The sequence below is a fragment of the Colletotrichum karsti genome, assembly GCF_011947395.1.
Source record: "Colletotrichum karsti strain CkLH20 chromosome Unknown Scaffold54, whole genome shotgun sequence".
NCBI lineage: Eukaryota > Fungi > Ascomycota > Sordariomycetes > Glomerellales > Glomerellaceae > Colletotrichum > Colletotrichum karsti.
The window spans coordinates 334,270-352,799 of record NW_024065954.1 but is presented as its reverse complement, the minus strand read 5'-3'; the positions used below and the strand labels follow the sequence as shown (position 1 = coordinate 352,799).

General features: G+C 51.2%; 6 protein-coding genes across 6 annotated transcripts; 4 read left to right on the top strand and 2 right to left on the bottom strand.

Annotated features, from left to right (window-relative positions):
- Positions 1–1,274: 1,274 nt before the first annotated feature.
- Positions 1,275–2,718, top strand: CkaCkLH20_12133 (cytochrome p450 family protein; the record flags this gene model as incomplete). Its single annotated transcript, XM_038894847.1, has 5 exons — positions 1,275–1,398; positions 1,455–2,080; positions 2,146–2,283; positions 2,515–2,588; positions 2,643–2,718. 5 exons carry the CDS (start codon positions 1,275–1,277, stop codon positions 2,716–2,718), a joined length of 1,038 nt encoding a protein of 345 aa, XP_038739927.1.
- A 420-nt stretch (positions 2,719–3,138) lies between these two features.
- Positions 3,139–5,042, bottom strand: CkaCkLH20_12132 (hexose transporter protein; the record flags this gene model as incomplete). The annotated part of the gene is made up of 6 exons (XM_038894846.1): positions 3,139–3,770; positions 3,824–3,871; positions 3,933–4,004; positions 4,061–4,341; positions 4,397–4,733; positions 4,796–5,042. 6 exons carry the CDS (start codon positions 5,040–5,042, stop codon positions 3,139–3,141), a joined length of 1,617 nt encoding a protein of 538 aa, XP_038739926.1.
- Positions 5,043–6,235: 1,193 nt separating this feature from the next.
- On the top strand, positions 6,236–8,054 carry CkaCkLH20_12131 (endoglucanase c; the record flags this gene model as incomplete). The annotated part of the gene is made up of 5 exons (XM_038894845.1): positions 6,236–6,310; positions 6,368–6,655; positions 6,724–7,228; positions 7,285–7,401; positions 7,462–8,054. 5 exons carry the CDS (start codon positions 6,236–6,238, stop codon positions 8,052–8,054), a joined length of 1,578 nt encoding a protein of 525 aa, XP_038739925.1.
- Positions 8,055–8,358: 304 nt separating this feature from the next.
- CkaCkLH20_12130 (C6 finger domain-containing protein) lies at positions 8,359–9,538 on the bottom strand (the record flags this gene model as incomplete). Its single annotated transcript, XM_038894844.1, has 3 exons — positions 8,359–8,560; positions 8,611–9,381; positions 9,441–9,538. 3 exons carry the CDS (start codon positions 9,536–9,538, stop codon positions 8,359–8,361), a joined length of 1,071 nt encoding a protein of 356 aa, XP_038739924.1.
- Positions 9,539–14,327: 4,789 nt separating this feature from the next.
- CkaCkLH20_12129 (uncharacterized protein) lies at positions 14,328–15,377 on the top strand (the record flags this gene model as incomplete). Its single annotated transcript, XM_038894843.1, has 2 exons — positions 14,328–14,565; positions 14,638–15,377. The coding sequence occupies 2 exons, from the start codon at positions 14,328–14,330 to the stop codon at positions 15,375–15,377; spliced, it is 978 nt and encodes a 325-aa protein (XP_038739923.1).
- A 2,153-nt stretch (positions 15,378–17,530) lies between these two features.
- Positions 17,531–18,404, top strand: CkaCkLH20_12128 (polysaccharide deacetylase; the record flags this gene model as incomplete). The annotated part of the gene is made up of 3 exons (XM_038894842.1): positions 17,531–17,923; positions 17,977–18,277; positions 18,331–18,404. 3 exons carry the CDS (start codon positions 17,531–17,533, stop codon positions 18,402–18,404), a joined length of 768 nt encoding a protein of 255 aa, XP_038739922.1.
- Between the last annotated feature and the right edge of the window lie 126 nt (positions 18,405–18,530).

Sequence of the window (18,530 nt, the reverse complement as noted above, 5' to 3'; positions counted from 1 at the left end):
TAGCACAGGTCTTGTTGCCATCAACTGACCATTTGCCTTCCACATAGTAGTGTGACTTGGTGACTATTGAAACTTTGAAGCCTACAGAAGGTATTGAGTTCTTCTTAAATCTTTCCCGAGTCCTTCAAAAGAGTATTTCTACTTACGCTCAGCTCAATTCAAAACAACTGGCTGTGCGTCAATGCCTGCCCCCTTTCTAAGTTATTTTTCTATTGTTACAGAGCCCGGGCCGCTCTGACTAAACTGCAAGAAGCCTGCATGTATAGCCTGCTGCGGGAAAACCAAGACAAACACCCAGCTCTCTCTTTTACGTTAGTATTCTCATGCACCACACTGCCATATACGTAATACAATATTCACTCGTCATTACTGGTTTCCGGACTTGCATCGGTGATAGCGGGGGCGGGGCCGGCGGACATGCGGGGCCGTCTGCGATCTACCCGACTTCACTTGCCGGGTTCATTTTCATTTTTGGGGGAACACGTCTCAAGAAGCGATCGTAGCGAATACATCCCATTTACCCCGCAGCTCTTCGAGGAGCTCGCACTCGCGGGGACACTCCCGGGACAGCCGGTAACCCTGGTTGAACTTGACCATTGGCAAGGAGCCGATTGGCATTCGGGGGCCTCGGGCTGCTACATAGCATTTTAAATACTGGCCTTTAACTCAAATGCCTGCAGCCACAGCATGATCTTTGAGATTATACCCATTTTGTTACACAACCTCAATCATGGACAAAGTCAATGATCCGGCGAGTTCATTTTCTCCGGCTGTGGCTTTCCAGCTCGTGCCGATCGTTCTGGTCCTCTCATGGGTCGTCTATCAACGTTACCTGTCCCCTTTTGCGGGGATTCCGGGCCCATATGCGGCGAGCCTTTCTCGGGCATGGCTTACTTGGCACTCGAACAAGGGGGATCTTCATGTGATCATGATGCGTCTTCATGAAGTCCATGGAAAAGTCGTTCGAATTGCGCCAAGTGAGGTGTAAGTGCAACCGGAGGAGAAGTCTCGAGGCATTCAATGTCGTGACATTCATTCTAATGGGTTCACAGGAGCATCTCAGATCTCACTTCAATCAAAACAATCTACGGCAAGCCGGCCACTCGATAGCTCAAAGGACTACGGACTAACACTCACATACAGGCGCTGGATCAAAGTTTCGGAAATCGGACTGGTATAGTGTTTGGCAGGGGAGACGGAAGTTTGACCTGTTCGCCGAACGAGACGACGGAGTCCATTCAGCTCAACGTCGACTGGTCACCAGGCCTTACGCCATGTCTTCCTTAAAAGAGCTTGAGCCTTACGTAGACAGCGGCATCCGTGTCTTCCTCGGTAAACTCAGTGAGATGGTGGGACGAACTGTTGATATGGGCAACTGGGTTCAGCTATATGCGTTTGGTATGTATTAGCATCCTTTGTCATTTATCATGGATACGAATACTAATCACTTCAAGATGTCATTGGCGAGGTGACCTTCTCGAAACGTTTCGGCTTCATGGATGTCGGTTCCGACGACGGCTCTTTCCAGCAGATCGAGAATGCTCTGATTTCAGCTGCATGGATAGGCCAAGTGCCGTGGTTTTACTGGCTCCATGACTATTTGTCTCCAGTCATTGGAAATTGGCTTGGCATAACGTCGCGCCACGGCAGTCTGCGCCAGTTCGCAGCCCGTGAGGTTGATGCTCGGCAAGATCGAGGATCGGATCACCAGGATATTCTTGGCAAGCTCCTGGAAGTTCATCACCAAAAGCCCGATCAGTTCGACGGGTCCGACTTGGTTTCTATGGCGACATCGAACATCTTTGCCGGAAGTGACACGACAGCAATTTCAATTCGATCGATCATATACTACATGCTGAAGAACCCCGAAAGTAAGCGCAAGCTCGTCGAAGAAGTTGACGAACTCTGGAAACAAGGAAAACTCAGCGACCCCATCACCGTCTCGCAGTCCGAGAATATGCCGTATCTGCAGGCCGCGATGTACGAAGCCTTGAGGTTACACCCTGCTGTAGGCATGACACTGCCACGCGTTGTTCCCAAGGGCGGTTATGAGATTGACGGACGTTTTATGCCCGCCGGAGTAAGTTCTCCGTCTACAGGACGATCAGTTATTGAAATGTGGACTAACATGCTCCTCTCTATCAGTCTGTTGTGGGCGTCAATCCATGGGTAGTACATCGAAGCACCGACGTATACGGCCAAGATGTACATTCATTCAGGCCGGAGCGATGGCTCAAGGAAAACAATGGGGACATGCGCAAGTTCTTCCTTCTTGGCAAGCATGTACCACAAATCTCTGACTTAAATGTCCAGATCGCTTTTTCTTTGCCTTCGGGTCAGGTGCTCGCATGTGTCTGGGAAGAAGTATGTGAAACCACGTGTATGCATTCAGACAAAAGCAGAATGCTGATGAGTGATACAGACATTAGCTGGATGGAAATGGCGAAGGTTGGTCAACGCCATCCAGGTTCCTACAAGCACCATAAAACCATCCGCATACTGACTTGCTTGTAGCTCATTCCGACGCTGTTTCTGCATTTTGACTTGGAGTTGGCGGACCCAAATGTCCCTTTGGAGGAAAGATGCTAGTGAGTACACTGACTTGGACACTTGTTTGACCGATGCTAATTGATGTTTTCTAGCTGGTTTGTCATGCAGAAGGGTCTCAACGTTCGGCTCCGTCGAAGACAACTCCCAGATGTTATGAATACGGACTGAAGCTACTTGAAAAATTTGAACGCCTTCTTACGACAAATTAATCTACCCCTCGATATGATGGATCTATCAAGGTCATGCCTCAGACTGTGTGTCCAGCACGGGGTGGCGACGGTTACGAGTTTTCAGACAAGACATCTCAGCACAGCAATAAGGAATGTTGATATTGATGTCTGAACTAGAAACAGAAAAATAAGACGAGTCATTTATCAAGTTTCGTCATGCAACATCCGAGTCTCGTGGCCGGGCCGTGTCAGTAATGAACTAGCATTACACCCGTGATTCATCTCCACCAGCCCACGCAAGTACATGTAAAAGCCTGCAACCCAACTGTCACAGGCAAGACATATGGCTGTGCAAAGATACGATTATTATAATATTGTTTGAAATTAACTATCATCAACGTGACTCCCCAACATAATCTCAAACTTTGTTGACATGCTCGTTTTCCTCCACATCAACAGGGCCGTCTCCTTTTCCGTTCTCGTCAACCCGAACATTCGCTTGGTCGCCGTCGAAGATTACCGCAATCTCTTCCAAAGCCTTTCCCTTGGTCTCCAAGAACCATCCATAAGCAACGAAGCTCTCAACCGCCAAGATGGCAACGTAGACGATGTAGAACTTCCATCCAATGTTCTGAAGCCCAATGGGGTTGACGTATTGGTTGACGAAGACGGCGGCCTTAGTCGCAAAGACATAGGTCGCCATACCCTTGGCTCGGATTGAGAAAGGTAGAATTTCGACGGAGTAAGCGACAGGCAGGGGCGAGAAAGCGATGCAGTAGAAGACCTGGTAGACGAAGATCAGAGCCATGACAGCGATACCGGCAGACCTGTCGCTGGTCTCGGCAAAGCGTGCCGAAGCAATGGTCCAGGCGATGAAGACTGTGAGCATGCCGACAGTGGAGATACGGAAAAGCGGGCGCCTGCCAATTCTTTCGACGAAGAAAGCAGTAGTAAGCGCGAGTCCAAAGTTCCAGATGTTGATGAGACCGTTGACTAAAGCTTGCGTGTTCTTGTCTTTGATGCCGACAGTGTCCATGATTCTAGAGAGATCTTATCATTGTTAGATTTGCAGTAAGTCAGCCCAAGACAGACAGAAAACTTACAGTACGCAATCAGGCCATTACCGGACCACTGGGAAAAGAAGCCCATGCCTGCGGATCACCGGCAGTTAGTGGATGATGGAGCAATGAGTTGTGAGAAGGAGGGTCTTACAGATGACAAGAAACATGCGGTAACGGTTGCCCTTTGTCGTGACCATTGACTTCCAAGTAGTAGACCCAAGTCCTACGACTAAGGTTAGCCGTTGTTCCCGACAACTACCAAGACAAGCTTTCTCTTACTCTTCTCGTTATCGATCGCCGTTCTTATCTCTTCATACTCCAGCCTGACCAACTCCGTCTCCTCGCCATCACCGTGGTATCGCTTGAGAGCTTCGAGCGCATCGTGATCGCGGTCTTTAGAGATGAGCCATCTTGGTGATTCGGGGACAAACCAGACAGCAGCGAGCTGCACAACACTAGGTGCCATTTGAAGCAGGGAGGGAATTCGCCAGGACCATGTACTTGGGATCGTTCGGGTGCCGAAGGTAATCCAGGCGGCACAGATACTTCCTACGTACCAACTTATGAATCATTAGTCTGCGTTTCGTTCGAAGGCCGAGAGGGGTTGATGCTTACCAGGTGTTGCAGATAGCAGTAATCGTCACACGATCCTTCGGATGTGACAGCTCGCTGACCAAACTAGGAGCGGAAGTCGTAGCAAAGGATAGACCAAAGCCCAGAATAAATCTGCTGACCACGAACATGGCGAACTCTGTACTCTCGCATTGAAGGATAGCACCGGCAATCATGATCAAACTTCCCACCGTGATACCCCATCGTCGGCCAAAGCGATCTGCCACCCACGGTGCTATAGGGGTCGAGCAGATGCTTCCCAGAGACATGATGGCGCTCATCAAGCCAAGAACCGCACCGCGAGGATTGTCGAAGAAGTCGTCAAAATAGGACACCGTTTCTACGAAGAACGTCAACATTAGCCGCGGATGTTCGGACCTTCAAAGCAGCAGCATGACTTACGCAAGCTGTTCATCATGGAACCATCGTAGCCGCTGGTTGCGTAAGAGACAACAGCTGCCGGGAATAGGAGAAAGTAAAGCTTCCTCCGAGCGGAAGATCGGTACCATGCCGGCGACTCTTGCGCGAGCTGCGCAATGCGAGATGGCTGGTAGGTCTCGTTCGCCACGGCCGGACCGCCTTGCTTGCGAGCCCGGCGAGCTTGCTGGTCTTGCCTCGGAGCCGGAAGACGTTGACGGAGGAAGTCCATGGTGACTGATACCAATACTCGGAGAGTTGGTGTACCAGAAGCTTGATCGGCGGCGGCGGAGGACGTTGATGTAAGATGGAGAGGACTAGTCTGAACCAACTCCTCAACCATGAAGTCGGGTTTTCAGGTGTCCTTATATGCATGCATTCCTTTCAGGTGCAGAAGTGGAACGATCAGGATGTCCTGGCCGCATGCACCGCTCCCGGGTTTTACTCGTCAAGTGGGAGTACAAGCCAGGTAATGAAGTCGAATAGTCGGCATCCGGGGCTAGACGAAACGAGGTCGATCGAGCGATATCGCCATTGGCGCGGGAACAAGCTCGCCTGACTGACTGACAGAACCGTAGTCCCGGGACTCTGAAAACCTATCAAGGAGAAGTAACAAGGCAAGGATCAGGTCGGATGATGAGATGCGGAGAAGAAGCAAGGGCAATCCGGGGGCTGGGGTAAAGTGCGGTTCTATCTCCACTCAGAAGACATTCATGAGAAGAATACTGACCAGACTAAGCCAGACTCCACGGGGAAACACATGATCAACAACATATTGCAGTCATGCTCGTCTGACTCGGCCAGTTTCCGCAGGAGCGCGGTAGACTTGCACTTGATAACCACAAAGTTGTGCCGAGACTCGCTCGAGTTGTGTAGCGTCCGCCAAGTGGAGAAGTTGAGATTCCTCTTCGACTTTGGAACCCCCTTTTTTACTGAAGACTGTCCAATCATGACTCGTCGGGGCATCTAAATGCTTCCCCCGAACAAACATGGATCAGTTCGGGGCAGCCAAAATCTTCCCCCTAGCGTCCTTTTCTCTCGGTTAATGTCGCCGGCGGTTATGCGGGTCATCCAGGACGGTTGGAACGTGGGGTCGGGGGAGCGTCTGGCCTTGCCCCGATTGTCGACGCGGGTCATAATCTTTCAACTCAACCGCGGAAGAAGACGCGTTGGTGTAAGTTTTCACTTCGAATCAGCTAACGAGGAGACACCTCGAGTGGCACCACACGTCATGGGGGATGTGGGATAGATGCAACAACTCCGCAATCCATGTGACAGCCCAGCATGGCTCGTTGCTCAACGCGCATGTCGCATGTGAGGCGCTCTTATTTAGGAGCTCGAGCTGCTCTGACCTCGATCGCATCACTGTATTCTGCAACTTCCTGTCTCTTATCATAGTTAACTTGGACTAAAACACACGACACCATGTCCAACGGGATTCTCAGAACGTCTGGCCCCGACGTTGTCGATGCTGATGGCAAGGCCGTCCGCCTCCGCGGGGTAAGTTGCGTTTCCAAGCTCCTCAAGTAAGATGTTTCTGACCGTAGTCTCCATCAGACTGCCCTCGGCGGCTGGATGCTCATGGAGAATTTCATGAACGGCTTCCCCGGTCGCGAGCACCAGATCCGCGCCGCGCTGCTTAAGGTCCTCGGCAAAGAAAAGTGCGATTTCTTCTTCGACAAATTCCTTGAATACTTCTTCACTGAGAAAGACGCCGAGTTCCTCGCCTCTGTTGGTTTCAACTGTGTGCGCCTTTCTTTCAACTACCATCACTTTGAGGACGACATGAACCCCTTCGTGATCAAGGAAGAGGGCTTCAAGCACCTTGACCGCGCGGTTGAAATTGTATGTACAGCTATCTTCCGATGCCATTTCCCGTTCGACAGAATGAAGCTAAGAAGTCATCACCATAGTGCGCCAAGTACGGAATCTACACAATCCTCGATCTTCACTCCGCACCAGGCGGCCAGAACCAAGACTGGCATTCCGACAACCCGACCGGCTACGCCGCCTTTTGGGATCACAAGCACTTCCAAGACCGTGTCATCAACTTATGGGAGGTGATTGCAAAGCGGTATAAGGGAAACCCTTGGGTCGCTGGTTACAACCCCCTCAATGAGCCTGCCGACGTCGAGTGGAGTCGCCTTCTCTCGTTCTACGACAGGATCGTGCCCGCCATTCGCAACATCGATCCCGATCACATCCTTTTCCTTGAGGGCAACACCTTCAGCATGGACTTTTCTGGCTTCACGAAAGTTTTCCCCAACTCCGTGTACGCCGTCCACGACTACTGCGGCTTTGGGTTCCCGAACCGTATCGGTAGATACCAGGGGCAGAAAGAGCAGGATGCATACATCCGCCAGATGTATGACCGCAAGGTCGCTTTCATGAAAGAGCACAACGTGCCCATCTGGAACGGTAAATATCAGTCCCGTGATCACAGCTTTTCAGCGTGCTGACCTTTTTTCAAATAGGCGAGTTTGGTCCGATCTACGAGCGGGAAGAGTACAACCCTGACTGGAAGGTCCACAACGATGAGAGATACGACATGCTGGATAAGCAAATGGCCATCTATACCGATGAGGGTATTGGTAAGTCCCGACTCATTAGTATTCATGCATCAATTCGATCAAGCTAACATGAGGTTGCAGCTTGGAGTATCTGGGCTTACAAGGACGTCAACGTAATGGGCATGACATATCTTTCCCCAGACTCTGCATGGCTCAAGCTTCTGGGGCCCATCATTCGAAAGAAGCGCGACCTTGCTGTCGACAGCTGGGCCTACGACGATGCTCACTTGCAGCCCGGTCTTTTCGGTCCGTTGCACAAGTGGTTCGAGGACAATGTCCCGGCGCAATACAACAAGAAGTACCCGTGGCAGTGGCGCATGCACATGCACGTCTTCCGTGGCATTCGCGGAATCACCATGGCTGAGTACATGATCCCCGAGTGGGCCGACTACTTCAAGGACAAGACATTCGAAGAGCTGGACGAGTTGGCCGCGAGTTGGAAGTGTGAGAATTGCTGCCAGCGCGAGAGGTTGAACGAGCTACTGAAGTTTTACGCGCCAATGGCTCCCGAGGACGACAGGCTAAAGGGTAAGGTCATCCGACCTGAGGCTGAGAAAGACGGAGAGAAGCCCAAGCAGACAGTATCTGGTGTCGGGGTGTTCGAGTTGTCGCCTGAAGAGAAGGCGAAGATGCTTGCGCAGACCAACGGGACACCCGTTGCCGTTGCTTCATGATTGGTCTACGATCTTGAGACATTAGGTACGAAATGCATATGTCGGCGTTTTTCATGTGTTCTTCAATAGACGAAATTAAAGTCAAGTCGATTTCACTGTTCTCTGGCATTGATCAATGGTTCGTAACAGAAATAGCATCGTTGTGTCCGTTCCGACATCATTCCATTGGGGTATCTCTTCCATACATGTGGACTTCCTCTCGAGGAAGTGTCCATCTCTTGAAACTAGTTTGCCATACACAACCTTGCACAGCGTTTCCAAATATAATATGCCTATTCGTTATACTCAATATCAAGTCCTTTCATCACATGGCCATTCTATCTTTGCACGATGCTTCCATTCGTTCCAACATGCCGAGGTGCCACTCGAATTCCTTGATACTGATGTTAAACCTTCGCAGATTGCGCGTTCCAACAAATATGGCGTGCTCGACGTCTGTGGGGAGGGCATCGCGGAAGACAGGACACATGGATGCGACCCGGAGAATGATGACCATGGTGAAGGTTCTGGGTGTTGTCAGTCTCAGTCAAAGCACGGAGAGGCTGTCACAACTTACACCATACCGCTGGCAAACAGACATGTGATGCTGTTGGCCGGATCAATATCAAATACGTTGATGAACCCCCGGCATCCTTCCAGGCATAATCGACACCGCTCGAGTATTGCTTCCTTGCAAGGATGCGTTTCGAAGTGAGCCATGTTGAGGAGTACGTATTCAATGAACGGCCGATGGATGATGTATTGCCCAGCGTAGTAACGGCCTTTGAGTCGAAGGACGTTCCAAGGATTGTTTCCGAGCTCTTCAAGCCTGATAATGCCCGGAGTCACGGGAGAACTCGCCGTGTCTTGGTCGGGCCTTTTCCTCGGCTGGCTGGTAAGAAGAAAGTCGGGCAAGTTCCGATAAAGAGCTCCATGATATGACCATAGGTCTTCCGTTATACGAAGCAGCCAGTTTGCGTAGTTGGCTCTTGTCATCCGGCATTGGTCCTTACTGTCGTAAACAACGCTATTGACTCGGTTCAGGAATCGTCTGATGGCGGCATTGGTGCTGATCTGGAACGCAACCAGCTCCTCGGTCCGATAAACCGTCGAGCTCGCCGGGCTCGTCGGGTTGGCTTCCTGGGAGGAAAATGTGGCGGCGTGTTCATGCGGATGTATCGGTGTTTCAGGGGCCGGATATGGGACAATATCTTCATATCGGGCAATGCCTGATGGGAGGGTAATCGATATCTCAGAAATGAAGTCTCCCTCGTAGATGAGCGAGACCCAGTATAGCCTGCGAAAGGCATCTGAGAAACGATCCGTCTCACTCGTGCTTGTCACTGCCCTGGGTTGACACTATCAGTAATGCTGTTGGACATGAAGAAGAAGAGTCATGTAACTCACCGTCTTGCAAGTGTCTCGCATTTTACAGCGGTTGCATGAGCCCAATGAAAAGAGTCTGCCACTTGACCATTGGCACCCATGTACAGACTTGCCAGCATTGTGCATTGAGCAGCTTCGATATTGGAGTCTGACGAGACGAACCCGAGCAGTAAGCACGCCTTGTGCCACAATTTCTTGTCTAGCCCTGAAGCCTCTTTGAAGAACCCTGAACCCAAAGACTGGTGTTCTTGGTCGTCATTTCGACCGGCGACTTCGTTGAGTGAGACTCGATAATCCCCTGTACACACGAACGATCCCAAACAGAGAACCAGTAAGAGGAGGCAGTATCTTGAAGTAGATATAGAGCCAGAACTCAGTCCGACCGATCTCTCACAAGCCACAACCTCGTTGAGAATCGCGAGTATATCATCCAACGACAGTAATGGGAAGAAGATGTTTACTTCGGCGAAGTACTCGTGGATCACCTCAACGTATCTTTCTGAGGCGTCGATAGACACTGGCAGACTCCGATCCTGGAAAAGCCTCCAGGATTCTGGAGGTACTTTGGTTTGAGAATCTGGAGTTTCTTGGAAAAAGATGTCCGTGGCTTCAGTCGACCGAACTCCTCCTGGCATCGCGAGCCGTGGCGGCACAGGCTCCATGGAAAGCAGCTGTTGAACGATCGGCCACTCGAAAACATGATTTGCGTTTGCCGTATGCGATAACGGGATGGGAATCTGAGCATCGGTCTCAGGCACTGCCGAATTACCTGGTTGCACATGCTCATTCGCCACCCCTGCATCCTGGGTTAAATCTGGCTGCGAGCGCGGACCTGATGCTGGCGTTGTTGGTAGACGGGTTGCTCGAGGCGACGCGGTGTCTATTGTTTGTTGCCGAGTTGATGTTGACTGGACTGAAAAGACCGGTGAAGAAAACAGTCTATCTTCGAGCATCTGGATGCGCTCCAGCAAGATCCTCGTGTTCTGCTCGATACGTGGCTGGTTCGAGTCTCGGTAGATGCATTCCACGTTCTGGGCCATGCACAAGCTGCACTTGGGCTTGGCCGCGTCGCATCGAGTCTTACGTGCCCGGCAATTGGTACATGCCTGCCATACTCGTCGCCGTGCTGGAAAATAATGCGCCGCCGAAAAGCCGGAAGAGGTTTCCATTCTCGGAGTCCGGAACTTGATCTGAAGCTATTGGGTTGACGCGGAGTAAAGGAGGGAAGAAGTGTAATTTTCAGCGACTTTACTGGCTCAAGGCTGGGCTCGAAGAGTCCGGCCAGGGGCGCCATGTGGGAGCTCCCCCGCCTGACCCCGCCGAGTTAACGCGCTCGGCGCCGGATACTTTCCGGGAAGTTGTCCGAAGCTACTCGGATTGACACGGCGGAGATGATGAATGTGCCGAGAGAATGAACTTGCAGCCTACACAAATGAATATCACGGCGAATACTCTGAAACTTGAGTAACCTCTAACATATGATACTGAAAGACTATTGAATCACTCTTGATAGCAATCATGCGTATCTATCTCAGTAATTGAAGTCCCCATATTATGGATAATTCGCATTGAATATTGAGCCAGGCTAACATGCATTCTCTTCTAAGACACTTTCATTATTAGTGGCCGTCCATTTTGGTCTGATATTTTTTGCTTACATTTGCTCATATTCGAGACGATAGATAGGAATCTCAATGTTGTGACGCTTCAAACGGAGGACACGGCATGTTTCCCTCATCGCATCCTTGAGATCCGAGAGGCATATCCATACCTCTTCCTCGTTTCAAACCACATCAGCCAACTTGATCGACGTGCTAAAACAATAGTAAAGTCAAATCCAAGCTGCGATATAGCGAAACCGGAACATTATAACAACGCATACTCGTCACTGCATTAGCCGGCACCAGTACTATCGTCGATATGGTCTCAATGATGCATGGTTACTGCCGCTTCGTTTCGTTTCCTGTGCGTTGATCATACTGAGGATCATTCCATCTTTTGAATATAAGGCTGCGGGATGCGGGGTGTGAAAGTCAGCAAAGTTTCAGCCGATCTACAATGTGTCACCGGCAATGCCATCCAAACTTCCATGGTTACATACTTTAAATGGGCAAGAGGCATTTGGAATGTTACCAAAATATCATCCCGATAGACGGAGGGGGCCACGATGTAAGGTTAAATCAGCCTGCAAGAGTGATCATTATAAAAAGCTGGCGATGTGCCCACCATTCCGGCATTTCATCATCTCAGCCACCAGCTTTTCCTTCTTTCAATCCAAGCACAGCTCAGCACAACTCAAACAGCACAGCTGTTTAAACTTCCTCTCTTTCAGGCAAGAAGTGACGACCTCCTCATTTCGCACACAACTTACTTTCCTTCCCTACTTCATTCAACTTATTTAGTCTACCATCAATCGCTCCTGCCAAAGCCTCTCGGGGTACTTGATTATTCGACTCAAGTCTCTTATCTTTCGTCTCTCATTACTCGAGCAAGGCTTCACGAGTAAGTATTGGATAAGTAATTTGAAAATGAAGGCGAAGTCTGCTGACAATCAAGGGTTTCGATGTCGCCGTAGTTGCACAGAGGCAGACTCTCATTACGAAAGGGACATGTGACACTATTGAGTGTTGGAAGCCTTGCCGGGAAGACTTGGCGCATGCGTGTTACGAAGTTGTCCCTCACTTGAATAACTACTCTCCTTATAATATAATTAACATCTACCTCTGAGAATTTTGACGGGGCAAGGACGCTCGAACTCGTCTCGTGTGATTCATGACAACATGAAGCTGCAATTGGTGGCTACAATTTGAAAATACAGCACGCACAACTGAGGGGTGCCGCTTACCGTCCACATAGTTTATCTCGCGCGGAACACCATACACGAAAACCAAGTAGCCCAGGATTGTGGCGGAATAGGACGTCACAGCACATGGCGGGGTCCGAAGGGCAATCGAACGAAAGCCACCAGCACCTTAAGGGGCCTTGGCTATGAGGTCAACTTCTATGTATGGTCCAGACCGATCATGAACAGAACAGTTCACAACCCATGAGTAACTTGGTCATCAGGTTGAGGGATCCACTTCGGTGCTGCGCTTCTTCAGATTGATTGAGGCGCGAAACACTTTTTGACGTCATGGATAAGAATAGAAAGCACAACATCGAGAAGCAATACTGAAGCATCTCATTGTTTCTAAGATGATGGTTTTGTTCGATGGTCTGAATTTGATTGCATTCGCGGTGTCGTCGCTGCCAACGTTGAAGGCCTGCTGCTAGGGGCCTGAGGTGGTGCATGGGCTTGAATAGCGAAAGGCATCAACTCATATCCTGAGCGAACTTTCTTACTGGAAAGACCAACACAACAGAGGAGTGAGTTATCGATCAGGATAACGTAGGAGCATATAGCCCTGTGAAGATTATTGAAGATTCGGTCATTGACGTGGAGTGCAGTTTATGCCGGGTACCGACAAGGCAAACCCAGCGATAGTTAAGGAATAACAGAGCTGTCAAGTCTCAAAGAGAATGACCTTCCGGGAAGTCGTCAGTAAGAGGTTCCTGACTGCGGTGCCGTCTGGCCAAGAACGGCAAACATTTCTTCTTTCAGTTCAGTGGCTCGTTTGAAAAAATCTGTGCGACGGTCATCAAATATCTGGCCGGCACACACGGCCTGGCACCGGGGCAGGACCCGCGGAACGCACGGAGAACGCAGCAAAATCACGGCAGATGTGCCGGTTTTCCACCGGACCCAAGATTTTAGCCAGGCCATGATGAAGCCTGGACCGGCAATCTATCAACCTGTGACCGATGGCTTACCCCTTGCCATACCGAGTTGGCTTAGATCATAGCAATAGAAGAATATTGCTGAGGTTGTGGGCAAGACAACCTGCAAACTTCTGTTGGTGTGGGCAAGCCCCAACAGCAGTTCGCTTTCGCGTTCCAGGGGTCGAACCCTGGGTCTCGTAAAAGGGGTGCTGCACTGACCGTTCACTACACTTCTGGAGACATACACTACGGATAGATCTGCGATCGCCTGCGATCGAGGATTAAACCGATCTGTCGTCCCAATAGCTACAATACCCGTACAAATATGACTTGAATATCTCACTCATTAGACCAAGATGTATCTGATAACAGCAGGGAGCACTGGCTCGTTGGAATTGAAGCTGCTCCTCGCGCATACTGGCGAGTGATCAAAGACGCTCATCATCGCAAATTCTGAATCGTGGGGTAGACCCAGAAAACTAACAGCTGTCGTCGTCAGCAATAAATTGCCCGATTGGAGACGGAGACTTCCACAAGGACGAGATTTTCACGGAGGAGAGGTACAGAGTAGGCCTTGGGCCCTATGCTCTAGCCATTGTCCCATGCGGTGCAAATATCCGACAGCCCGGGCTACTTTGGCCGTTGATGCAAACCACATAGTAGCGAAGACGGATGAGTCCGCTAGTGTTGGCTGTAGGAGCCCATAACCTCACGTAGTAAATCGACCTCCCTGTCGAAGACGTTTCAATTGAAATTAAAGTCCGTACCTTGCGGCGCCTACGCCAATCCAGTCCTGGGGACGAAGCCGCACAAGAACTGCCATCCATTCGCTCAAATGGCAACCCGCCAAGTTGACATGGCGTTTCAGCTGCCCGAGTCCACACCATGGCGCCCTAATCCTTGCGTATCCTACCGGGATCGATGAGATACAGGCGGGTCTTTGAGATGTAGTCGATTATGGGACGAACAGAGGTTGAGTGGTGAACGACTTAACATATTAAAGAAGGCTCATGACCTTCGATTTGATCTTGGTCGCCTTCTAGTTGCCGTTTTGGAGCCAGTCCATCGTTCTCAGTCTTTCTCTTCTTCTTTCGCTGTGGCTCTTTGAGTTGTCCATTCGTTCATTCCCCTTCCAAACAACGCTTCATCATGCTTTCCGCTGCCTCTCTTCTGCTTGCCGGTGCTGGCATCGCCAACGCGTACACCATTGCCGTGGCAGAGCCTTTCATGCGCAAGAACATCGATCCTGTCGTCATTCCCGGCCAGTACAAGAGCCACATGCACACTTTCTTCGGTTCTGATGCCGTCACTCTCAACACGAACTCTTCCAAGGAGCTTCAGGCCGGTTGCTCCACTGCCGAGAACCCCAACGACTATTCATCTTACTGTGAGTTGATAATATGAGATAAAACATCCCGAAATTCTCCGTCCTTCAGCATCGGTACTAATAACAACTCAGGGGTCCCAACTCTCTATGTTAAGGATGACGCGGGCATGACTCCGGTTCCTTTCTCCCGATTCTCCGCTTACTACGTTTCCATCGAAAACGCCGAGGTCGCTATTCCCCAGAACTACAAGACTGTCGCTGGAAACGCCGCCGGCAAGTCGCAGGCTGATGTCGAGGAGCTTGCTGGTATCCAGTGGTTTTGCGAGGGCGACGAGGGCGAGAGCAAGGATGCCGCCGCCTGGCCAACCAAGACCTGCTCTACGCACCTCCAGACCCTGCTGCTCTTCCACGACTGCGTCAACGAGGACACACTGGAGTCGGCCTACTCTGGCACCCAGAACTGGAAGGATGGTTTCAAGCCCGCCAACAGATGCCCCTCCGGCATGAAGCGCATGCCCCAGCTGCGTTTTTCCATCCGCTACGACCTCCGCAAGGTCCTCCCCGACGGCTGGAATGGAGCCCCGCCCTTCGAGCTCGCGTGCGGCAACTCCTTCTGCTCCCACGGCGACTTCATCAACGGATGGCTTCCCGAGGCCGCGACCAACATGCTCAAGGCCAACAGCAAGCGCGACTTCGCCGGTGTTGACGGACCTGATGGAAAGTACAACGCTGGATCCAAGTGCGGCGCGAGCAACGCGAAGGACGCCGACCCTAACAACGGAACGAGCGACTACGATGAGAGCGTCAAGATGATGAACGCTAAGCGCAGCATCGGACAGCGTTCCCAGTCTCGCAGCAGGTCTTCTGTCTAAGGCGGATAGGGGTAACTGCAAGTGCCGATACGCAAATCATCATATCAGTTGTATTGCGATTCGCAATACGTGGAACGATGCGATGTACAACTTCTTTCTACTTCTCTTGTGCCATGTTGAACACCGTGTACATAGACTTTTTAACTAAACGAATGACGACCAGAGGTCCTGTCAGAAACACCCATTCGGCCTTTTTGGTGCACACAAGAAAGTGTGCTGAAAAGCGTACTGGTTTTGGTACTTTATCCAATCTGCCTCCTGCTTTCGAGGACCGCTTGTGCAACACCACAAAAGCCGGACTGTCATCCCTCGATAATCTCATGCTCAGTCGGTGTAACGGGCGGTGACCCGGGCCATTTCTCAGCATCCTCGGGTATCAGAACCACTGCGCTATTCGTCCAAATATGTTTCCCTTTGTTGAGCTTCAGCCCAACGATTGTTCCTCCTTTGATACTGACGGTCGATTTCCAAGTCCCGTCATGACCACGAACGCGATGAAAGACACGGGTTCCGCACGTTCGGCAGAAGTAGCAGTCCATCTGCCCGCCGCCTTTGGTCGGTCGCGTCCAAACTTGCAGCTTGGCTTTGAGGTCTTCTGATAGGGGGAAGAGACCATCGGCTGGGAAGATGGCGGATGTGCCGAATGCTGAGGCCGATTGTCTGCGGCATTGTGAGCAGTGGCAGCAGTAAATGTCGATGGGCTCGGGTGCCGGCGTCTTGAAGTTGACAGTTGAGCACTGGCACTCGACATTCATGTTGACTGGACGTTCATATGTAAATTATGAGGAAGACTTGGAAATGAAGATAAATGGGATACGAGTTGGATGAAGTCGAGAGTACTTTGATGAGAATATGCGGTGGATCAGAAGTGATTCGCCCTTTGGCTCAGCTTTGACACCTGAAGGGCGCGCCTATCGGGATTGCTACTGGGTTACTGGGTTGGTTCAGCTCTGACGTCTGAGCGACAAGTCGGTTGGAGAAATTTGAACTCAACATTTCAGTCTAGCGGAGATCGAGACGCCAAACGCCTCCGGTATCAAGTGAAACTCACACACAATGAAGTCTCTATGGGCATGGGACTAAAGTTGAAGACACCAAATGAGTGAGATGGAAAGCAAGTGAGCTAGAACGAGTGAGATGAGCAGCGAGTGAATGACAAGCGGCAGCGAGTGTGATGAGTCAGCCACCGCAGCTGAATTCTTCCCTCTGGAAGCTGAAAAGCTCCTTACCTCCAGCGAACATGTCCACGCCGGCATTGTCTTGTCGCCTGTTGTTGCTCAATAACATCTATCCGCGCAGTTCATCGTCAGGACGTCACGTCACTCGGAGCTTGGTATTTAGCCAGAAGACGCAGTACGACGATGACGGCCTTCCCTGGGCCGGACTTGGCTTTCCCCAGGTTCTGGATGATCTCCGTGGCCCAGCCCATGCCGGCTTGCCGATTCAGCCGCCCCAGATGGCATCAACCTAGCCTCATCATCGGGCAGTCGAAAGTGTTTTTCGCGCGGAGAAAACAGTCTTTCAATGACCATCGGCAGAGCCGTCATGTCGCAGCAAACAGCCGCCCTTAAGCCCCTGACGAACCCCAGTCGGCGCAAGCGATCCCCGTGCTCATGACCTGCTCAATCCCCGCCAAAATCTCCTTTTGACCGTATCCCTCCGTTCCAGATTGAGCACCGGTGGCCTGGAAAAGAGCCTAAATGAGTCTGTTCAATCAATGCCGTCCTGGCTCTCCTTTCCTGGCTCACTTAGATTGCAACTTGATGGCACTTAACCCGATGCGAGTCCAACCGACCATCTCGTATCCCTTCAGACCTTCCACTGCCGGCTTGCTGCCGCACTTGTGCCCCTGGAAGAAGCAAGGTTCGTGAGGCGAAATGCCGAATGGGATCCCGCCGGCCGATTTCCCCATGCTCGTCGTCGCCAAACACCCACCAAGGAGTTTCTCCCGTCTTTTCTAGTTGTCCGGATCGACGAGATTGAAGTGGTCCTAGTGGACACAAAATCGTCAGTTAAAGATTCAATCCGAACAAGCATATATAGACAACGTCGAAGCCGGGTCATTCCTGCCTCTCTCTCCTGTTCCTCAAGGCCTGGTGTCTCGATCTTTCGCTTCAGCCCATTCTCAACACTGCCATTCGAATCTTCCCAAAATGCACTTCGTGGACACCGTCGTCGCCGCCCTGCTGCTGGCCGCCAGTGCCGTGGCAGTCCCCATTGAGTCGCCCATCGAATTGATGAAACGCGCCCCCAGCCCAGGCGTCGTGATCCAGAAGTGCTCCAAGCCCGGCGTTCTCGCCCTGGCCTACGATGATGGTCCTTACCAGTACACCTCGCAGCTGGTCGATATTCTCAACAATGGTGGTGCCAAGGCTACTTTCTTCATGACGGGCACGCTGTACGGTTGCATTTACAACCAGAAGACTGCCGTCAAGAAGGCGTTCGATTCCGGCCACCAGATTGCTTCGCACACCTGGACGCACCCTTCCAACTTCGGCAGTCTCAGCCAGGCCGACCTTACTTCGCAGATGCAGAAGCTTGAGCAGGTAAGCAACTTTGATGAATATGCATTTAAGTGCCAAAACTTACGTACACACAGGCGATGGTCAACATCATCGGCAAGAAGCCCGCTTACATGCGGCCCCCGTACCTTGCTACCGGCGGCTCCGTCCTGTCGACGATGAAGACCCTGGGATACAAGGTCATCACCGACGACGTCGACTCCGGTGACTGGAACGGCCAGACTGCTGCGCAGAGTGAGCAAAAGTTCACGCAGGCTGGAGCCGGCGGCAACGGACACATTCCCCTCATGCACGAGACCTACGCCAGCACGGTGCAGACCCTGACGCCGTGGTTGATCAACTGGGCCAAGCAGAACAACCTCAAGCTCGTGACTGTTGGTAAGTCATACGCATTTCGCTTCCTCATTGAAATATACTGACAACTACCACAGCTGAATGTCTTGATGACGGCAGCGGAGCTTACCAGGCCGGCAGCTTTACCGGCAATGGCCAGTCGACCTGCTAAATGCTAGCGATAGAAGGTCAAGGAATTGATCCTTTCTGGGGTGTCGTGATGGAGGATTTTAGTAAAATGATTGGACATACAAATGATTCCCTGTACATACAACCATATGCCAAATTTGTCTGTTCA